This window comes from Larus michahellis, chromosome 11, assembly GCF_964199755.1.
Source record: "Larus michahellis chromosome 11, bLarMic1.1, whole genome shotgun sequence".
Taxonomy (NCBI): domain Eukaryota; kingdom Metazoa; phylum Chordata; class Aves; order Charadriiformes; family Laridae; genus Larus; species Larus michahellis.
Window position 1 is genome coordinate 18,716,853 of NC_133906.1, and position 16,566 is coordinate 18,733,418.

Consider the following 16,566-nt stretch of genomic DNA (forward strand, 5'->3'; position numbering starts at 1 on the left):
CAAAATAGATACAAAAATAGAGTTTTGGGACCATCGGCCCAGATTAGCTATTAATATTACTGCTATGAAATGTCTGAAAATAAAAGCCGCTCTCTCTGTACACACCGTCCCCCCCCGCCCGCCCCTTACTGACAATAATGCAGCTCGCCCCGTCCTGCCACAACAAGGCGTGAATATGCCTGTTTTCTCTATATTTTAAATATAATTTCTGCTTTAACTCATCCAACGCTTCCTTCCCCCCCGGCATTGTAAACAAACATGGCAGAAAGGGGTTTGGAAAAACAAAAAAATAAATATAAATCCTTCATCATTTCTAGTGATCTGAATTATTGTATATATAGTATTTCTGACTCCTGGGACTTGAATCCCGCCAGGTCATTTAAAGGGACATAAGGTACCTGCAATTTCTGCTGGAGGCCCTGATGTCCTTCTCGGGTTTCCCATTGGATGCTCTCTGATGGGGATGCAAGAGATAATGTATTTGCTTTCCTCTATCCGAAAGTCACAAAGTGTTTGATTGGCAAACCCGTGACTAAAAAAAGTAAATATATAAAATAAACAACTACCCGCAGCCTCTTTCTTAAGTTTCCCTGTCTATCCAGTTTTCAAAGTGCAAACCTAGAGAAGCATAGAATGATTTTCTTGGTTTGTTTTTTTTTTTTTTTTTCTCCTTTTGTTAGGGCGTTTTTTCTCCACGTGCTTGACTGGTATGGCCTTTCTATAGCAAAAGTCAGATAAAGCGTAATTGCAGTCGTTTCTGCACATGGAATTATGAATCATTCCAGTGACTTGAGAATCTAAGCTGTTAATAGGCTAAAAAAAGGATTTTTTTTTTTTGTTTATCTTTTTTTTTTTTGATTGTTTTCTTTTTGCATTATAATTAAGCATGAATATATATTAATATATTACACTGCTTGGATTGCAGCTGGAGCAATCCAAACCTTCCTACGCTGTAAAACTAACCCCCACCCTGCACTCCCCAGGTCAAGAGCTTTTTTTTTCTCCTCCCTCTGCCGGTTATCCTGAATTCACATGATTAAAAGTCCCTCCCAGCCCCCCTCCCCCTTTTTTTTTTTTTTTTAGTAGATATTGCCACATTCTTAAATTCATGCATTGCTGCATTGCTATTGCACATATATAAAGGATTGCTCGCCCCCTCCCAGCTGCTCCCCTTCCCTCACTGGTTGTGCACGTCCTCTCTGCGGACGATCTTGTAGATGATCCAGTAGAAAATGTTGAAGATGAGGAAGGCCATAGGGAAGCCGATGCGGGAGATCTTGTCGATCTTCTTGGCTCGCTGAATGAAGAGCTTTCGCATCTCCTCGGGGGAGCGGGACGGCGGGGGGACCGGGTTGGCTGTGTTGTTGTTGTTGGCGCCCTTGACGGAGATGCCGTCCTTGGCTTGTAGGCAAGCTGGTCCCATCCCGTAGGCAGTGAAGTTGAACCTGCCTTCACCAGCTTCGTCCTCCTGAAACAGATTCAGCATGGGACTCTACTTAAAATGAGATATAGACAGTGCACCCTCGCTATAAGGCTCTCCACTGACGGCTTCCTGCTCTGCAAGGGAAAGACACCTCCGTCATGCCCCGACCCCAGCGCCCTTGGGCAAACCCCCTGCTCTTGGGAGATCAGCCTTATAGAGGGGTGCCAGCTGCATGACGCACAGAGGCAAATCAGGGGATCCAGGCACCCCATGGAGAACAGGACGGACTTCCACCCCACCGGCTTCTTTGACATACTTGAACGGTTTGTGGTACTGCCTTCGTTTTTCCAATTGCATCCCCTGTTTTGCTTCTGTCTCTCCCCCCCGCCCCCCAGTTCCTATCAGCACCTTCTTTGCTTTGCCTGTGCTGTATCAGCTTGCCCAGAAGGAGTGGGCTCCATGTAACTCAAGTAGTCGAAGCCAAGGCTTCCTACAGAGTTACATGGACGCGCAGGCGCCGAGACCCGTCCAGGAAAAGACCTCTGCAGGCAGCGTGCAACCAGCCCTTGGAGCCCCACAGCCCCTCCCCACAAGACATCTTTTAGGTAAGGAACAGAAGTGCCCTTCTGCGGGTCAATGGTAAGTCATGGCTGCTTGTGCTAATTCCAATTATTGAGCAAGAAAAATAATTTGCTTTCCAGTCTAAAGGCAAATGCTAATGCTGCTTTTTGGTGGAGGCCTTGCAGGCTTTTCAGAGTGATTTAGCCCTATTTTGTTGAACGTGGGGACGTAATCACAGGGAAAGCCAGGTTTGGCCAAAGTAACACAACCAGCGCGTCGCAGAGGCAGGGTCAGAACCCCAAGTCTCTTGACTACAGGTCACCGAGGCTAATTGTTAGACCTATGGCGCTAATTATCTGTGATGGGGGCCGATCCACGCCGTGTCCCCCAGCGCTGACCTGTGTCCCCCATCGCTGATCTACCTACTGGCCCCCTCCCTCGCAGCCCGCCTGCCCCATGTGCCCTGCTGCCCCTTCCTCTCTTCTTTGCAGAGTGTCTTTCCTGGATGGCCCCTGTGTCGAGCGGGTGGCTGCGTGGGATGGAGGCACCGTGCCAGGGGGCTGGGGTGGAGGAGGAGGACGAAGAGCACGCTGGCATATCTGAGCAAAGCAAAACAACCCAAATAAAATCAAGCCTTCTTTGGTTTTGGGGGGTTTTTTTTGTTTTTTTTTTTTTCTGGGAGGGCGGCAAGCTGCTGAGTTGTGTGACCTACCAGCAGGTTATTTGTTTCAAAGCTGGCTGAGATGAATTTGCAGGCCTTTGGATAACTATTCCCTGCTCTGGTTGTGTCCCCTTGGTGTATCTCTGGTCCCTGGCACCTGAGACTTGAAGAGCCTTAAACCTCTTTGCCTCCCAACAGTGCCTCTGTGAAGAGGCAGTGCTCTGGTCAGGTAAACCGAGGCACCAAAAATTAGGACCCAGCTGTTCTTAGGGCTCGGTGAGCCCAGGTGCCGAACATCTAGTAAGAGATGCTTTGTGAGCGGGGAGTCCACGTTCACAGGGACTCTTCCCTTGGCTCTCTTGGAGAGAATTCTTCAGTCAAAAGGCTGATTTTCTGATGACAGGCGATGCAGGCGTTCTGCTTTTCAGGCGGCCAGAACCTGCCCTGCAGGTGAGGCACTGGCAGTGAGGGTGGATGGGGACCCGGAGGGCTACAGGCAGCGGGGGCCACTTCTGACCTTCCTGCTCCGCCTCGGGGGCGGCGAGCACTGGCACCCCTCAGCTCTGGGGTGTCAGGGAGAGTTTTGCAAAGGTGCCTCTCCTCCCTAACTTGTCCCCCTTTCTTTAACTGGAGTCCTTCGTGCAGATAATCACGCGTGCCTGGGCTGCCAAGGCCTGGCTTTCTGAGTTGCTCCAAGCTTATAGACCTTCTCATCACATCTGTGTCATGGGGCTTCAGGTAAAACTGCCTCTGCTCTTCTCTGGTTGCACAAACACACATCCACTGACACATCTGGTTTAGCCTGAATCATTTAATTCCCTAATTTACTGAATTTCTTTTCTCCCCTCGTTGCAGAAGGGCCACCGTCTGTTTTCTGTGGCTGATTTGTGTTGTGTGACTGCCGTACCCAGGACAGAGAAGCTAACGGTGCCTTTTTCAAGGTGTCATATCAAAGGAGAAGGGAAAAGGCATCACCAGCCACAAGCCATGGGCTGGCCTCCTTGGGCTGGGTCTCCAAATACACTCCAGGTGGGTCTGATGATGATGTCTTATTAACCAGACTGGTCCATGCCTCGAAGGGGACAGTGACTGTCTCTGGCCATCCCAGTCCCTACACCTTGCAATGCTTGGACCTGTCTGCCTCAGTAAATACAGAGTGATGGGTCTGGAGAGAGCTGTCTGGTCAATCTTTCTAGTCTAGTCCTCCCCCTTCTTCCAGAGGGAAGGAGGTGAGAGGTGGCTCAGAAATGGAAAGGCCCAATTGAAACATGGCAACAGATTTTTATTGATTTAATTTGCATTTTTTAGAGAGGAAGAAAAGACTCTTAATGATGACAATAGGCTAGCACCTTGCATCTAACTCTCAGGAAAGTAAGAAACAGATTTGTCTGGATTCACTTGTATTCATGCCAGAGCGTGGCACATTGTCTGGCGCGTTGAGCTGTGAAGAATGGCTAGTAGGTTTTGATTTGCGCAGACCTAATAAATGTGGGCATGGGCTGGTCCTCTCCCCAGCTGCCTCCACCAGCACAGACCACTGCAACATCTCACTTGTCTTTAGGCTGGCATGTCATACCCAAACCGGGCAGAGCTACCCGGACGAGTCAGGACATTGGGACAGAGCAACTAGGTTGGTTGGCAGCTGCACGAATCCATTTGCATATTTGCAGTCAGCTCCTAGTTTTCTGATGAGCCTGCAAACCTTGTTCATTTTGCTTTTGCAAGTGTTTTTGTTTATGCTTAGTTCCAATTAAATTGCTGTGAGATTGGGCAGGGATTGTAATAGCAGCCTTGTGTTCAATGGAACATCTCTGGCAAATATCTTTTAAACTCATCTGTGTATTAGTGGCTTTTTTCCTCCTTATTGTTTTCTCCACGGAGCAATCTGCATACAACAGCACGGATCCAGAGACAGGATGCCTGAATCTAGATGAAGAGATAAATGCACTACGAGGCACCCACGTTGGGTGGCTTTAGCTTTGGCTCTATTAAGCAGGCTGTATCTTCTGAACCAAAACTGCCCCAGTTGATTTTGGGATGATAGGGTCTTGCTCTGGCCAGACAAAATCAGTGGGTGCTGATGGTCTGATCTGTTGTATCTTTTCCCTTGCATTTTTCCAACACTTTTCATCCCTGGTCCTGATTGGGTTGGGGACAAGTGAACATCTCCTGTTTTGCAGATAGGACAACTGAAACAGAAAGGCAAATCTACGAAGAGACAGGGATTCCTGCTTCTTAGCCCCCACTGCCTCCTGGAATGGTGGAAGTTCTCCAAGCACACACTGTGAACTGCTGTAGGATGGGTTAGACCCTGGGAAAGACTTTAAATGGCTGGGACAATGAAACAAAGGAATGGGCCATCTCTGGGTAGGGTGGATCACGGGGGGGGGCTCTTTAAGATAGAGGGTCGCCAAATACCAATGAGGAATATTTTAGACAGATCTTTGTTGTCTTCTAGGGGCTCTCTTGAGATTCCCATCAGCAAAATTGTGTTGTTTTTTTTTCTTGGTAAATTTACTGTTTTTTTAATGCCAGCTTGAGGGCAGCCTCTCACACCTGGTGCTGAAACTTTCATACCACCTACCTGATTCTACCGGTTAATTAAGGACAGTTTTAAAATACCTTTGGTCTTGTGATCACAGTCCCCTTTATCTTTCTTTCTGGTGCACCCTGTGAGGTGAAATCTTTGCTGTGGTACCTCAACCTAAAAGCTAGTGGAGTCCAGGCTGCAGGAGATGCGTGTCTATGTGACGCATGCATGCTCGGGTTGGCGTCAGTCATGGCGAGTAAGCATGGAGCGAGGCTGAGAATAACACTCTTTCCTTCTGAGAGGAATTTGCAGTCAGTCTGAGAAGCAGATGCTTTTGAACACGGAGATGACAGAGACAAAAGAGGTGTTACTTACCTCTGGGCTAATGTAGGCTGTCTTGTTGGGGGATGCTGTTCTCTGATAGACATCCCTCGCGCCTCCCTGCCTGCCTCCCCCCAGCCCTCTCTCTGTCTTCTGAAGAGGAGAACTCAGACCAGAACATTGTTGTGTGAAAACTGTTCTGTCGAGAGCAAGCCTTTCGGCTTAGACCACTTGGCTAGCTAACAAAAAACAGCCTGCTGGACACCTGGGGTCAGCAGACTGTTAGAAGAGACACAGTTCATTGAGGTAGCCCTGCTTTTTCATGTGTGACCCTCCTTAACACCTGACCATATACTGAGGACTTCCCTGAGGGCTAGTGGTTCGGTTCAGTTGACCATGTAGTGATATTCTGCTGGGACAGATTCCAGCCGTGTCCTTCACGCTTTATGTATTACCTTATGGTGCCTTCTCTTCCTTCTGAACCTGAGCAGCTCTTTGTGCTGCCGAGACACAAAGTTGACGGCAGCGTACTCCAGAAGTGCGGAGAACACAAACAGCAAGCACACAGCCATCCAAATGTCTATGGCCTTCACATAGGACACCTAGGAGTCAGAGAGAGTGACTGAGATAGGGTCAAAATGCCTTTTTGCTTCCCGTTTTACATGTAACACCCAAGGCCTTTGGAAGGAGGTGATCAAGCCATGATATGGTTGACATCCGCTCTTGGATACTAAAATCTGTCTCATTTAACATGAATGTATTATCAGGCCACTGAAACTGCTCCTGGGCTCTTAAGTAGCAATAACTCTACAGTTTTTCATTTATCCATATAAATGAAATCCATATCTTGGTTGTGATGGTTTATATGCAAGGAAAACAGTAACCCAATCTGACCACACCAGAAGGCCTTCGTAACAGGGAAATTCATTACTACTACAAAAGTATGATGGTCAGGTGGGTAAAAGGTAGACCATAGAGTGCATATCCATGTGTGGATGTTGCAGGGGTTTGTAAGGTACAGAGCTCCTGGCTGCTGGGAGCTGTGGTGGATCTTGACACGAGTACTGAATCTTAGGGGAAGTTTTGCTGCTAAACTCTGCTAAAATTTTTGCAAGGGTGGACTGGAATTTGTTCTGCTTGCCCTTAAACAGGAATAGGGCGATGGGAGCAGAATGCCTCTTGTGCTGAGCAGGAGGGTCTGTGTGGTGACTTACTTATGGTGCTGTCCCCAGAGAGTGCACATTTCCTCCCCCTGTGAAGATACGCGTGTTCCCTACCTTGGGCAGTGATGCTCTGGAACCAGAACTCTGCGTGGTCATGGTGAGCACTGTGGTGATCCCCAGGCCAACACGAGCAGGTGCAGCATCCATATTGATCCAGAAGGAGATCCAGGACAGAATGACAATAAGGAGGCTGGGGATGTACATCTGGATCAAGTAATAGCCCATCTGCCGCTCCAGGTGGAAACGAGCTTCTATACAGGTGAACTTGCCTGAGAGGAATGGGAGATACATGGAAGATCACTGGTAAGGCAAGAAGAGCCTCCTGTTTTCAGCTATTGTCTGGGGACTTTCCTTGCATTGCCTAGAACTGGAGTCTTGTTAGAGGAGGAAATTAACAGCTGCTGCCCAGTTCTGAAATATGGATGTACAACATCAACAGAGCAAAGAAAGCTCTTGGCAGTATGTCCTTTGTCGCTTAAATTTCACCTGCTCCCTTGCATCAAAGGCAAAAGAAGATGCTGGGGGAGAAGTTCCAGACCAAATACCCTTGAACTGTTGCAGGTGTTACTGGGGAGGGTTCCACAAATTTGTGTATTAGCTTTTTATTGGCTATATATCTGTATATTTACTGGCAATGCATCTACATGTATTTATATATATACTGTCCCTAGCTGTGTAGGACAAGGTTTGTATCACCAGAGTGCCGTCAGACAGAGCAAGAGACTCTGGCAAATGCTGAGTCCCCAGTTCCCCTCTGAGGAACCCAGCACTGGGTAAGTACAAGGGTACAAGTTACAAGGGTAAACAGCACTGACCTGTGTTGTAGTGCTTTGTGCAGTATCTCAAATCTTTTTCTTCTTTGAGGATAAACTGAGGCAATGTCAGCCCATCAGCAACTTGCACGGCTCCTTTTTCTTGCCACTCAAATATGAGATCATTCATCGTGTAGCCAACTGTTGAGAGGAGGGGACGGACACCGTGTGAAACATTAAATACTGATCTGGAAAGGGACAGATTTGCCGACGAGAGCTATGCTTGGAGGCAGGGACTTATCCCGGCCTTCCTTGGCAATGCTGTAATGAATGGGATTTGGGTTGAGGCAGAACTGCTCGTGCATATGGTAAAAGCTAGGCTAATGATCTGCACTGGAGCTCTGATGGTGTGCAATGATGGTCTGCAGTAACACACATTTTTTTCTTCAATTTGGCTTGTTGAGCTATTTGCCGTTTTTTCAAACTTGACCTCTTTCTCTGAATGAAGTTGTTCATCGTCTTTGCTTCCTTTGGGATAAGTGACATGTACAAGGGGCAAATGTTCATTCAGAGAGAAAAAATCCCATTTGCAGCTGAGAATGCTTTCACCTTTCTCCTCCAAAGTGAAAGGCCAATGTAAATACAAGCAAGCCAGTGCTCCTCTCATGGGATCTTTTAAGATTTGGCTTCTCTAGGAAATGTCACGTGCTGAATGAATGGAAAATCCTGAGCAAGTGGTTCTTGAGCAAGCCTCCAGAGAAGGCTGAACTGGGAAGGGGTTGCAGCTGGGGAGGGAGATGGCAGGGGAGAGGGAAAACATGTTGTCTCCTCTCCAAAATGGAGATGCACGCAGGACTCACAGCTTTCCAACTGCATGATGCACGTCTGTACGTCCATGGGGAAGTTCTTCAGGTCCATGGGGCAGGCCAGAGTCAGCGTGATCCTGAAGAGAGAAGACAACACAAGCGAATGCCAAAGTTTGTGGTACTGGTGAGGGGGTGAACCCTCTCGGACATCCAATGTTGCAAACAGGCTGGTACCTTGCCCAAGACACACTGGTGTGCTGGGGGGAATGACTGATCTTTCACCTCTTCCCTGCCTGTGCTTTCAGACGTGCTGTTGGGAAGCATCAGAAACACTGAACATTTGGGTCTGTGATGTAATTCCCAACAGAGTCGCCTGCTGCAGATGGCGTTTCATTGCGATGTTGTTTTGGACTGTGCAGAACAGAGAGTTCCCACACCAAATGGTTTTGCTGCTTCGGTCTTAATTTCTTGCCTCAGGTTAACAACAGTCTGGATTAACATCAAGCGCAAACCCATTCTCTGGACCCCCCCAGATGCATGTCTAGAGACTGGGAACTGTTTGGAAGTCTTTGAACTGACATTTCTGCGTCAAAAAACCCCATGAATTTTTGTCAAGATCACACATTGCTGGGGGGGAAAAGAGAGACTTTGGTGGGGTTTTCTGCAGGGAAGATACTCTGTGGTATGTCAATATGAACCTTTGTATGTTCCTGGATTCCTGCTGTGCCTCTTGAGACCTCTACTTTTGTCTCCCAAGCTCCATTTTCCACTAGGTGCAGGCTGCATTTTCTGTGGTATATTGCAGTGCTGCCCTATTATACCATGATCTATGCTCAAGAAGTTTGTTTGGTTCAACAAGCTGATATTAAATGATTTGATTCAGATAGCTAGACTCATGTTATTTGGTTTGATAATGCTGAAAATGCTGTTCCCCGAAGTGTTTAGATTTTTCAGCTTTTTGCCTTGATGTAGAAATAGCAGAATATCCTGGGGGACAGGAATTGAATTTTTCTATCATCAAACCTGCAAGAAACTTAGCAGGAGGGAAAGATGCTTTAACTCAAATCCTTATGTTGGAAGACATTCTCTGCTTGAGTTTAGAGGCATGTTGGGACAGATGCGACAGTAGAAAGAATCGATCTGTTCAAGTTTCGTCGTTATGAAAGCAACTGCATTCTCTGTATTTAAGCAAACACCTCACTAGAAGAGAGTCACCACTAGCCTTTGCCCACCTTGTTTTTCTCATCACATCTCTGACAGGGAACTTCATCTCTTATCAATCAGAGAGATAAGCCTTCAATGAGATCTTCCAGACAAGCCCTGTGAGAAGAATTTCCTGCAAGTATCTGCCCGATGTGAAGCAGGGGTGGCTGTGGCTGCCCGTAGGTCATGAGACGCTGAGCACATGCTGGACAGGCGTGTGCTGAGAAGGGATCAGAGAGTGAAATCCTCAGGGGTGATTTTTGGTGGATGCAGTGTTGAGCATTTTGAGTCTTGGGTCCATGGGACAAATTTCACTTTCTTGTAAATGCCTTGCCTATAGTTTGACCATCGCAAATAGTAGTAGCGAAGATCCAGTTAGAAAATGGCAGAGCACTTTAGACGGAAACCTTTTTTTTAAAAAGGAAAGGCTATTTCTCTTTTTGGAAACTCTTTGCATTTACATTGTGCTCATCCATCATGCATGCCATGAATTTTCAGTACTTAAAAAGGGGCTTATAAGAAAGATGGAGACAAACTTTTCAGCAGCACCTGTTGCAGTAGGACCAGGAGTAATGGCTTTTAAGCTAAAAGAGGGTAGATTCAGACTAGATATAAGGAAGAAATTCTTCACAGTTGGGGTGGTGAGACACTGGCACAAGTTGCCCAGAGAAGCTGTGGATGCCCCATCCCTGGAAATATTTAAGGTCAGGTTGGACGGGGCTCTGAGCAACCTGATCTACTTGAAGATGTTTCAGCTCATTGTAGGGGGGGTTCGACTAGACGACCTTTAAAGGTCCCTTCCAAGCCAAACTATTCTATGATTCTATGAAAAAGAAACCTATATTTTCATTTGGAAATGAGAGAGATATAGGAAAGTTCTTTTTTTTTAAACAGTAGAAATTTTTTGCCTTGAAAACAGTGATGAGCGCAGCCACTTTGCTCCACGTCCCCTGCTGAGTCATTGCTCTGTTTTGCAGAGCAACCCCAGGGCTAGGGTGACCCAGTATTCCCACTCTGTGCTCCTGCAAACCCATCTGGAAAAGGACTCTGTGCCGCATGCACTGCCAAGTTGCTGGTGGCAGTTTTACTACCTGCCTTTTTTTAGAAATTAAGAATTGTGAGGTTTCCACACTCAGCCAGCATGCATGGCAATTCTCTTACGATTTTGGCCATCAGAGATCCAGTCTTTGGACTGGAACAACCTTGAAGTTTGATGGAGCCTGTCTATATTGCAGCATTAAGCTGTTTGTTTCCCTTTTTACAGCTCCATGCTGCTTTTTCTTCCCCATGGCTGCCACTGGGAGCTGCAGTGTGAGATGGGGTGTGCGTACCTCAAGCAAATTTACATTATACATGAGGTGAAGAAGTCCTAAAGATAGAGTTAAACTTGCCCTCTTTAAGCTCATGAAGTTTGATCTTGATTTCATTGCTTTAAATAAAGAGTGGATGGGGTTGGAAGTGACGTGAGGGCGGGGGTTTTGACTGATTTCCTGTGGGAAATTCGGTGCAATTAGTTCAGCTTCACTGATGGATTCTCAGATCTAGCTATAAAGGGATAAATGGGAAGAGTTATGCTGAGACAAACCCATGGAGCTCTACTTAGAAGTTTCCCTAGTTTTTTGTCAGGAAATGCTGCAGCTTTCAAAAGATGGTTTTCATGGGTTTCTGCTAGTTTTCGCATCGTACAGCTAGTATAATATTTCACATAGTACAGCTAGTATAATATCTCAAGTAATTTTACATCAGGGATGTTAAGGAATCTACTCCCACATTAAAAAAGCTTCGATTTCTTTTACCCAAGGGCAAGCTCAAAGGCTTCACTTTCTCATTTTAGGCTTGAACAGTGTGAGTTTAGCTCTGCCCTCCCCTGCCTCGGTGGAGCTCTTCCCATTGAGTCACCTCACCTGATGCTGTAGAGGACATTGCCGTTTCTGGAGATCCTCAGAAGCTTGTTGTCTGTGGTGATTTCATGGAAATGGGCCCCTTTCTCATTAGCGAAGAACAAGTCAGGCTTCCAGATGGAGTCCAGCATAGAGGGGTCCAGGTCCAGAGAGTCGTCAGGGTATTCGTTGTACGCCAGCCGTGGGTCGTTCCATTGCTGTCGCAGGAAGATGTTCACCCTGTAATCCTGCACAGTGTAAGCAGGGAGCAGAGAAAGGCAGTTAGTGCTCGAAGCAGGCTGAAAGCGCTGAGAACTGGGGAGCACGTTCTAAAACCATTCTCAAAACCAAACCATGTCTAGGCCTACGTTCCCAAGCTGTGACAAGCTTTTTTGGCGTTATTTCTCAAGGAACTGTTGTTATTTTTAGCTCTGTAGCTTACAGCGATCTCATAGCACGAGCAGCTGCCTGTCCTTACGTCCCTCCGTCACAGCAATTGTCAGCTGTGTGTGAAGTGTCAAGACCACTAGTCTGAGCCCCGGGGCCGGAGGAGCGATGTTCAGTTGTGGAGGTTGTAAGGGCTGGTGTCAGCGGGACGACAGTTGCAGAGGATTAAGGGGGAAAGGACATTAAAGCCAACTTCCTTCCGGTGTTGAATCATCCCCTGTTGTGACTATCTATGGTTCCTCCAGACTTGTAAAAAAGAAAAGGCACAGTGAGACAGGCAGCCCATGGAAGGGATATTCCCTGTGCGCCCGCTAATATAAGGGTGGCTCACGTGAACTGATGGGAACAGCTGCCCTTGGTAGGAGTATGTGAACAGGGGAGGGATGTGCATGAAGTCGGCTCTCCTAATCCTAAGGGAGCGTTCAGGGTTCCCCTCGCTCATGTCAAAATGCCATCAATGCTACAGAGTTTTTAGGATGGCTGTTTTCTTTAATTGAAGCTAGTCCCCCAGCACTATGCGAAATTACGTCTGCCTCATAACCATGTGTCCTACAGCTCCCCCGAGCTCCCCAGGCCAAGGCTGGCTGCTGAGGTCGAGCTCAGACGCTCTCCTGGACGATTAAAGGCAGTTTCTGTTCTCTCTCTCTGACCGAGAGCTTTCCAGGGTGATCTGCGTGCCCCTTTTCTGCTGAATTTCACACAAGAAAGTGAGCCAACAAATTGAAACGGAGAGAGGACGTGCCAGCTATCAGGAGAGGGATAAAAGCTCCATGTCCATAAATTAATTGACATTTTCTAAGTATAGAGGCAGACTGCATCTGAAGAGCAGCACATAATAAACCAATTTCACTGCCCTGGCCCAAACGAATAGTTGCTGTCATGATTAAGGGTTTCGTCGGTGCCTTTCTAATACTAATGTCCTTTGAAGACTTTTATTAAGAGACAGTTACTGGAGGGTATCTGACGTGCTTGCTGGTATCTAATACCTGCTGCAGGCACTAGGACCTTTCTTTCAGTGAGACTGCTTGGCACCTGTGAGGGGATCTCCCTGACTCTGCCATCAGGTCTGCTCTTTCCATCTGGAGAACACAAAGCTCTAGAGTTGAAGGGTGCATGCGGAGCGGAGTCTTTCTGTTGTTGCTGCCTCCAGTGCTCGCTTGACTATGAGCCTACAGCCTCTCGCCCAGGAGAACATGACTCGAGTGGAGTTCAGTCGCACAGGAGGCTTTGGAGAGGATTGTATCTCGGGTGCTTTGTGATTTTGGATGGGGCAGTTCATAGCCAAGCCCATGGTCTAGAATCTGTTTCAAGCCACTTAGCGCCATCTGCATCCTCGGAGCACAGAAGCTGCTAATGACATTAATGATTGTGACAACAGCAAATGGACCAAGAACGTGATGCTAAAAGGAGCACGCTTCTGAGCATGAAAAAGAGTTGCAACACTCGCTCCTTCTGCCGATACTCCGAATGTCACCTTCGCAAGTCCTAGCAGGTCCCTCTGACTTAATTATTCATCTCTGTTGACCGTGTATAATGTGTCTTGAGAAGATGTGAGTAGCTGTGGACAGCTGGGACCCAGGGCCTTAGCACAGGGCCAGCCGATCACGCAAACATGAAAAAGGCCAGCAACCCTGAACCTCCGCTTCCCGTGGCATGCAGCAGCTCCCCGAACAACTTGTATACTTTCAGTTCTCCCTTTTCTGCGTGTAAAGATCTGCAGCCATTGCAGTCGGGGGAAATCAATGTCACTGACCTAATAGGTAGAAAGCAAAAGGTTGTTTTGCTTATTCAGCTAGAAATAAGCTGGATGCTAGCAGGTCAGCTCCAACAGGGGGCTTATGTCATGTACAACACAAATTAAACTCATGTTTGGAAGAAACTTTAGTGTTAGCTGCCCAGAAGTGTTCTCAGCCTGATGGAGTGTTGGAAGGGGGGTGGAAATGGAGCCAATCTCCCTGCAACAGCCCGTGTTGCCACAGATAAGCTTTGTTGCTGGAATAAAATCACCGCTTTGGCTCCAAAACTTGCCAAAAGGAAAGGAAGGGTGAGAAGGGAGATGCAGCGTGGTTTACGTCACCACCCCAGCAGGCGCAAGAACCCATAGACAGAATGACTGCCGTAGTCTTCATCACCACGATGAGGGATCTTGGAAATTAACTTCTCACGGTAGATGGTGGTGAGAGGGCCCCTCCTAACGCATCTCCAGAGACCAAGTGTCCTGTACTCATGTCCTCCGTGGGAGCAGGCCAGGGACATGCCGTGGGTGTGTGGTGTGAGACTGCGCTACCTCCCTCCAGGGGGTGTCCAGCAGCGTGGTGAGCGTGCTGTTCTTTGTGCTCCTCCTTCGGAGACGAGGGTTTGCAGTGGATATTTTTTGTTTTGGAATATAGACACACGTGCATTTATGTTGTGATGGAAGAAAGGCAAGGCCAAAACAAATATAATAAATGCACTGAATGCATTTGTCTGGCTTTGCCATTTTACGGTGTTAGGTTTTTACCTGTCTGTGTGTGTGTGTTTATGAAACTCTTCCTTCTCCGTGGGTTTATTCCACAGTCCTGGCCTGGCCACTGAGAATGGTTGTTTCCTCCCAGATGCCTTTTTCTTTGCATTGCACTGTAATATTGAAGGTGCTGAGCAGCCTTTTAGATTTCTTGTGTCCAGGCTTATTTGAACATAAATGCAAAATCAAGCACTGTGACTTCAACGTGGACAATGACACTGCCTGAGGTGCCGGCAGGAGGCACAGAGAGCAAATGGGGTATGTCTGTGGCTGTGACATAGCCCAAGATAGAGGTTACAGTATTCTATACCAGATAAAGGATCCTGGGTGTCAAAAGCTTTGTGCCTAGGCATTGGAGTCAAGCTGCGAGGCGATGAGCCGAACAACGCTTGTTCGTTTGCTACCTGGAGATATACAGTGTTTCTCCTGGATGCTGCTGTGTGAGATCTTAATTAACGTCACCAAGAAGTCCACAGTTATTCCTCAATGGTGGGCAGAATGGACCAATTTCTGATGTGAACTTTCAAGGAAAAAAAAAAAAAAATGTTTTCACTGGGGCTGCAAACTCAGCAAAAAAAAATCTCTTTCTCCATACACTTCTTATCACTTGAGCTCCTCATTTGTGTTGCCAATCACATCCAGACATTGATTACCTTGTGCAGCCTGTTCTTCTGACTGGCTTGGGAGTGGAGAGCAGCAACCCTGCCTTGTGAAGGCATTCGGGAGCTTTGCAATTTGGCACAAAGGCATTTTACTCCCAAGGGGGAACTGAAACAGGGCAGGAAGAAAATAACTGAAGTGATCAAAGTAGTTCAATTTGATAATGCTGAAATGAAATTCTGCTTAGTGGCCTCTCAAGGAGACAAGGAAAGGGAAGATCATTTCAGACTGTTCCTTCCCAAGATACCACAGTCTTGGCATCTGGTGATGAGCGAGCTGATGAAAGCAGTGGCAGGCTGGAGGTAGTGCTGGGAAGAAGGGATGGAGGCTGTCAGGAAACTCAATAGGTTTCAGCCCCTGATTCAGGGGTTCTGTCAGATCAGCCTCTGCACTGGATGGTTCGGTGAGAGACTTCACTTTGATAGGTTTACATTTCACTGATGGAAAAAAGCCAGAGCAGAGACTGAACTCCCTCAGGAGGGGATTCTGTTATCCCACCTGGACGGCAGAGCACAAGGGGCTTTATTGACACGGAGTTCATTCTCTAGAAAGGGAATTAACAAATATTTTTAAGGCTACTCGCCCTGCAAAGGAGCACTACAACTGGCTGATTGCAAAAAAAAAAAAAACCACACTGTGAGCAGACCTTGAAAGGGTTAATAAGGGGCCTTGTTATGTTGCCACAGCTGTAGCCAAGTAGCCAAATTGAAGCCTGGTGTGAAAGCCACAGCTGGGCCAAGGAGGGAAGGTGCTGTGAACAGTAGTCGTGCTGGAGGTGCTGCTGAGGAGGAAGTCTACTGCTTGAGGAAGGTAGGCGTGTGGTGAGAGCAGTATCCTGGTGCTTAATATGTCTGGGATTTTTGCTCTGGAACCCAAAGAAGAAAGTTTTTCTGGGCCCCTACAAAAGGAGGGGAAAGCCCAGCCTGGATGAGGCTTTGAGCAACTTGGTCTAGTGGGAGGTGTCCCTGCCCATGGTAGGGGGGTTGGAACTAGATGATTTTTAAGGTTCCTTCTAACCCTGACCCATTCCATGGCTCTATGAAAGCATATCCTTCTGGGCTAAGGATGGGGCTGCTGGGGTTGGGGTAGGCAGTAGCCACTATCCTGGATTTTTGGGCTTAGGAATTTAGTAGTGAGGTCTTGTTCTTCAGCTTGGATTTGTGTCCTTGTATTTGAGTTGTATAGTCCAATTTCATCCCTTTTTTTTGTTTTTAATTTATTTATTCCCTCCTCTAATCAGTGCAAAGAAAAACTGTGCCCACAGAGATGGATGAAACACTGCAGGTCTAATATTAAAACTGCAGCAGACCGTGAGGTGTTGTGAAAACCTTCTCATTTTGTGTTGTGTGACTTTGTTACATGCTTATCATCTCTGTGGGACTGATGGTTGCTTTTAAGAATGACTGACTGCAGCAAATAGAGCTCAAAACCTAGCCTTTGCTACAGGCTTTGTGCTTTGATACTGAAGTCTTTTGCTGACCTTGGGGTGAGTGGGCCCAGTATTAAATGTGACCCATACGCTTCATCAGTCATATTTGCTATCTGCTGCACGGTGGCTTGTGAGGCTGGAGTGAATTGCTCAGTCTGTTTTGCAGG

General features: G+C 47.2%; 1 protein-coding gene and 1 long non-coding RNA gene across 3 annotated transcripts in view; one reads left to right on the plus strand and one right to left on the minus strand.

Annotated features, from left to right (window-relative positions):
• Positions 1-446: 446 nt before the first annotated feature.
• GLRA1 (glycine receptor alpha 1) lies at positions 447-12,912 on the minus strand. Of its 2 annotated transcripts, XM_074604564.1 has the most exons (7): positions 12,794-12,912; positions 11,385-11,608; positions 8,332-8,414; positions 7,535-7,672; positions 6,774-6,988; positions 5,952-6,098; positions 447-1,468 (listed from the first exon to the last, which is right to left on the minus strand). In XM_074604564.1, the coding sequence occupies exons 2-7, from the start codon at positions 11,510-11,512 to the stop codon at positions 1,178-1,180; spliced, it is 1,002 nt and encodes a 333-aa protein (XP_074460665.1). In that variant the 5' UTR covers positions 11,513-11,608; positions 12,794-12,912; the 3' UTR covers positions 447-1,177. The 2 variants fall into 2 exon arrangements, with proteins under 2 accessions (XP_074460665.1, XP_074460664.1); XM_074604563.1 differs by lacking the exon at positions 12,794-12,912 and having other exon boundaries at positions 11,385-11,741.
• A 1,674-nt stretch (positions 12,913-14,586) lies between these two features.
• Positions 14,587-16,566, plus strand: part of LOC141750066 (uncharacterized) — an 83,766-nt gene continuing 81,786 nt past the window's right edge. The window contains exon 1 of the long non-coding RNA XR_012589552.1: positions 14,587-15,780. This is a non-coding gene — a long non-coding RNA (uncharacterized LOC141750066). The remainder of the gene's footprint in view (positions 15,781-16,566) is intronic.

What these genes read in the sequence shown, in the direction of transcription:
- GLRA1 (XM_074604564.1), bottom strand. Translation starts at nt 11,512, where the DNA reads ATGCTGGACTCCATCTGGAAGCCTGACTTGTTCTTCGCTAATGAGAAA. An exon ending in CATCATGCAGTTGGAAAGCT is followed by an intron (nt 7,673 to 8,331) that starts GTGAGTCCTGCG and finishes TCCTCTCAACAG; the next exon opens with TTGGCTACACGATGAATGAT. An exon ending in CACAAAGCACTACAACACAG is followed by an intron (nt 6,989 to 7,534) that starts GTCAGTGCTGTT and finishes CATTCCTCTCAG; the next exon opens with GCAAGTTCACCTGTATAGAA.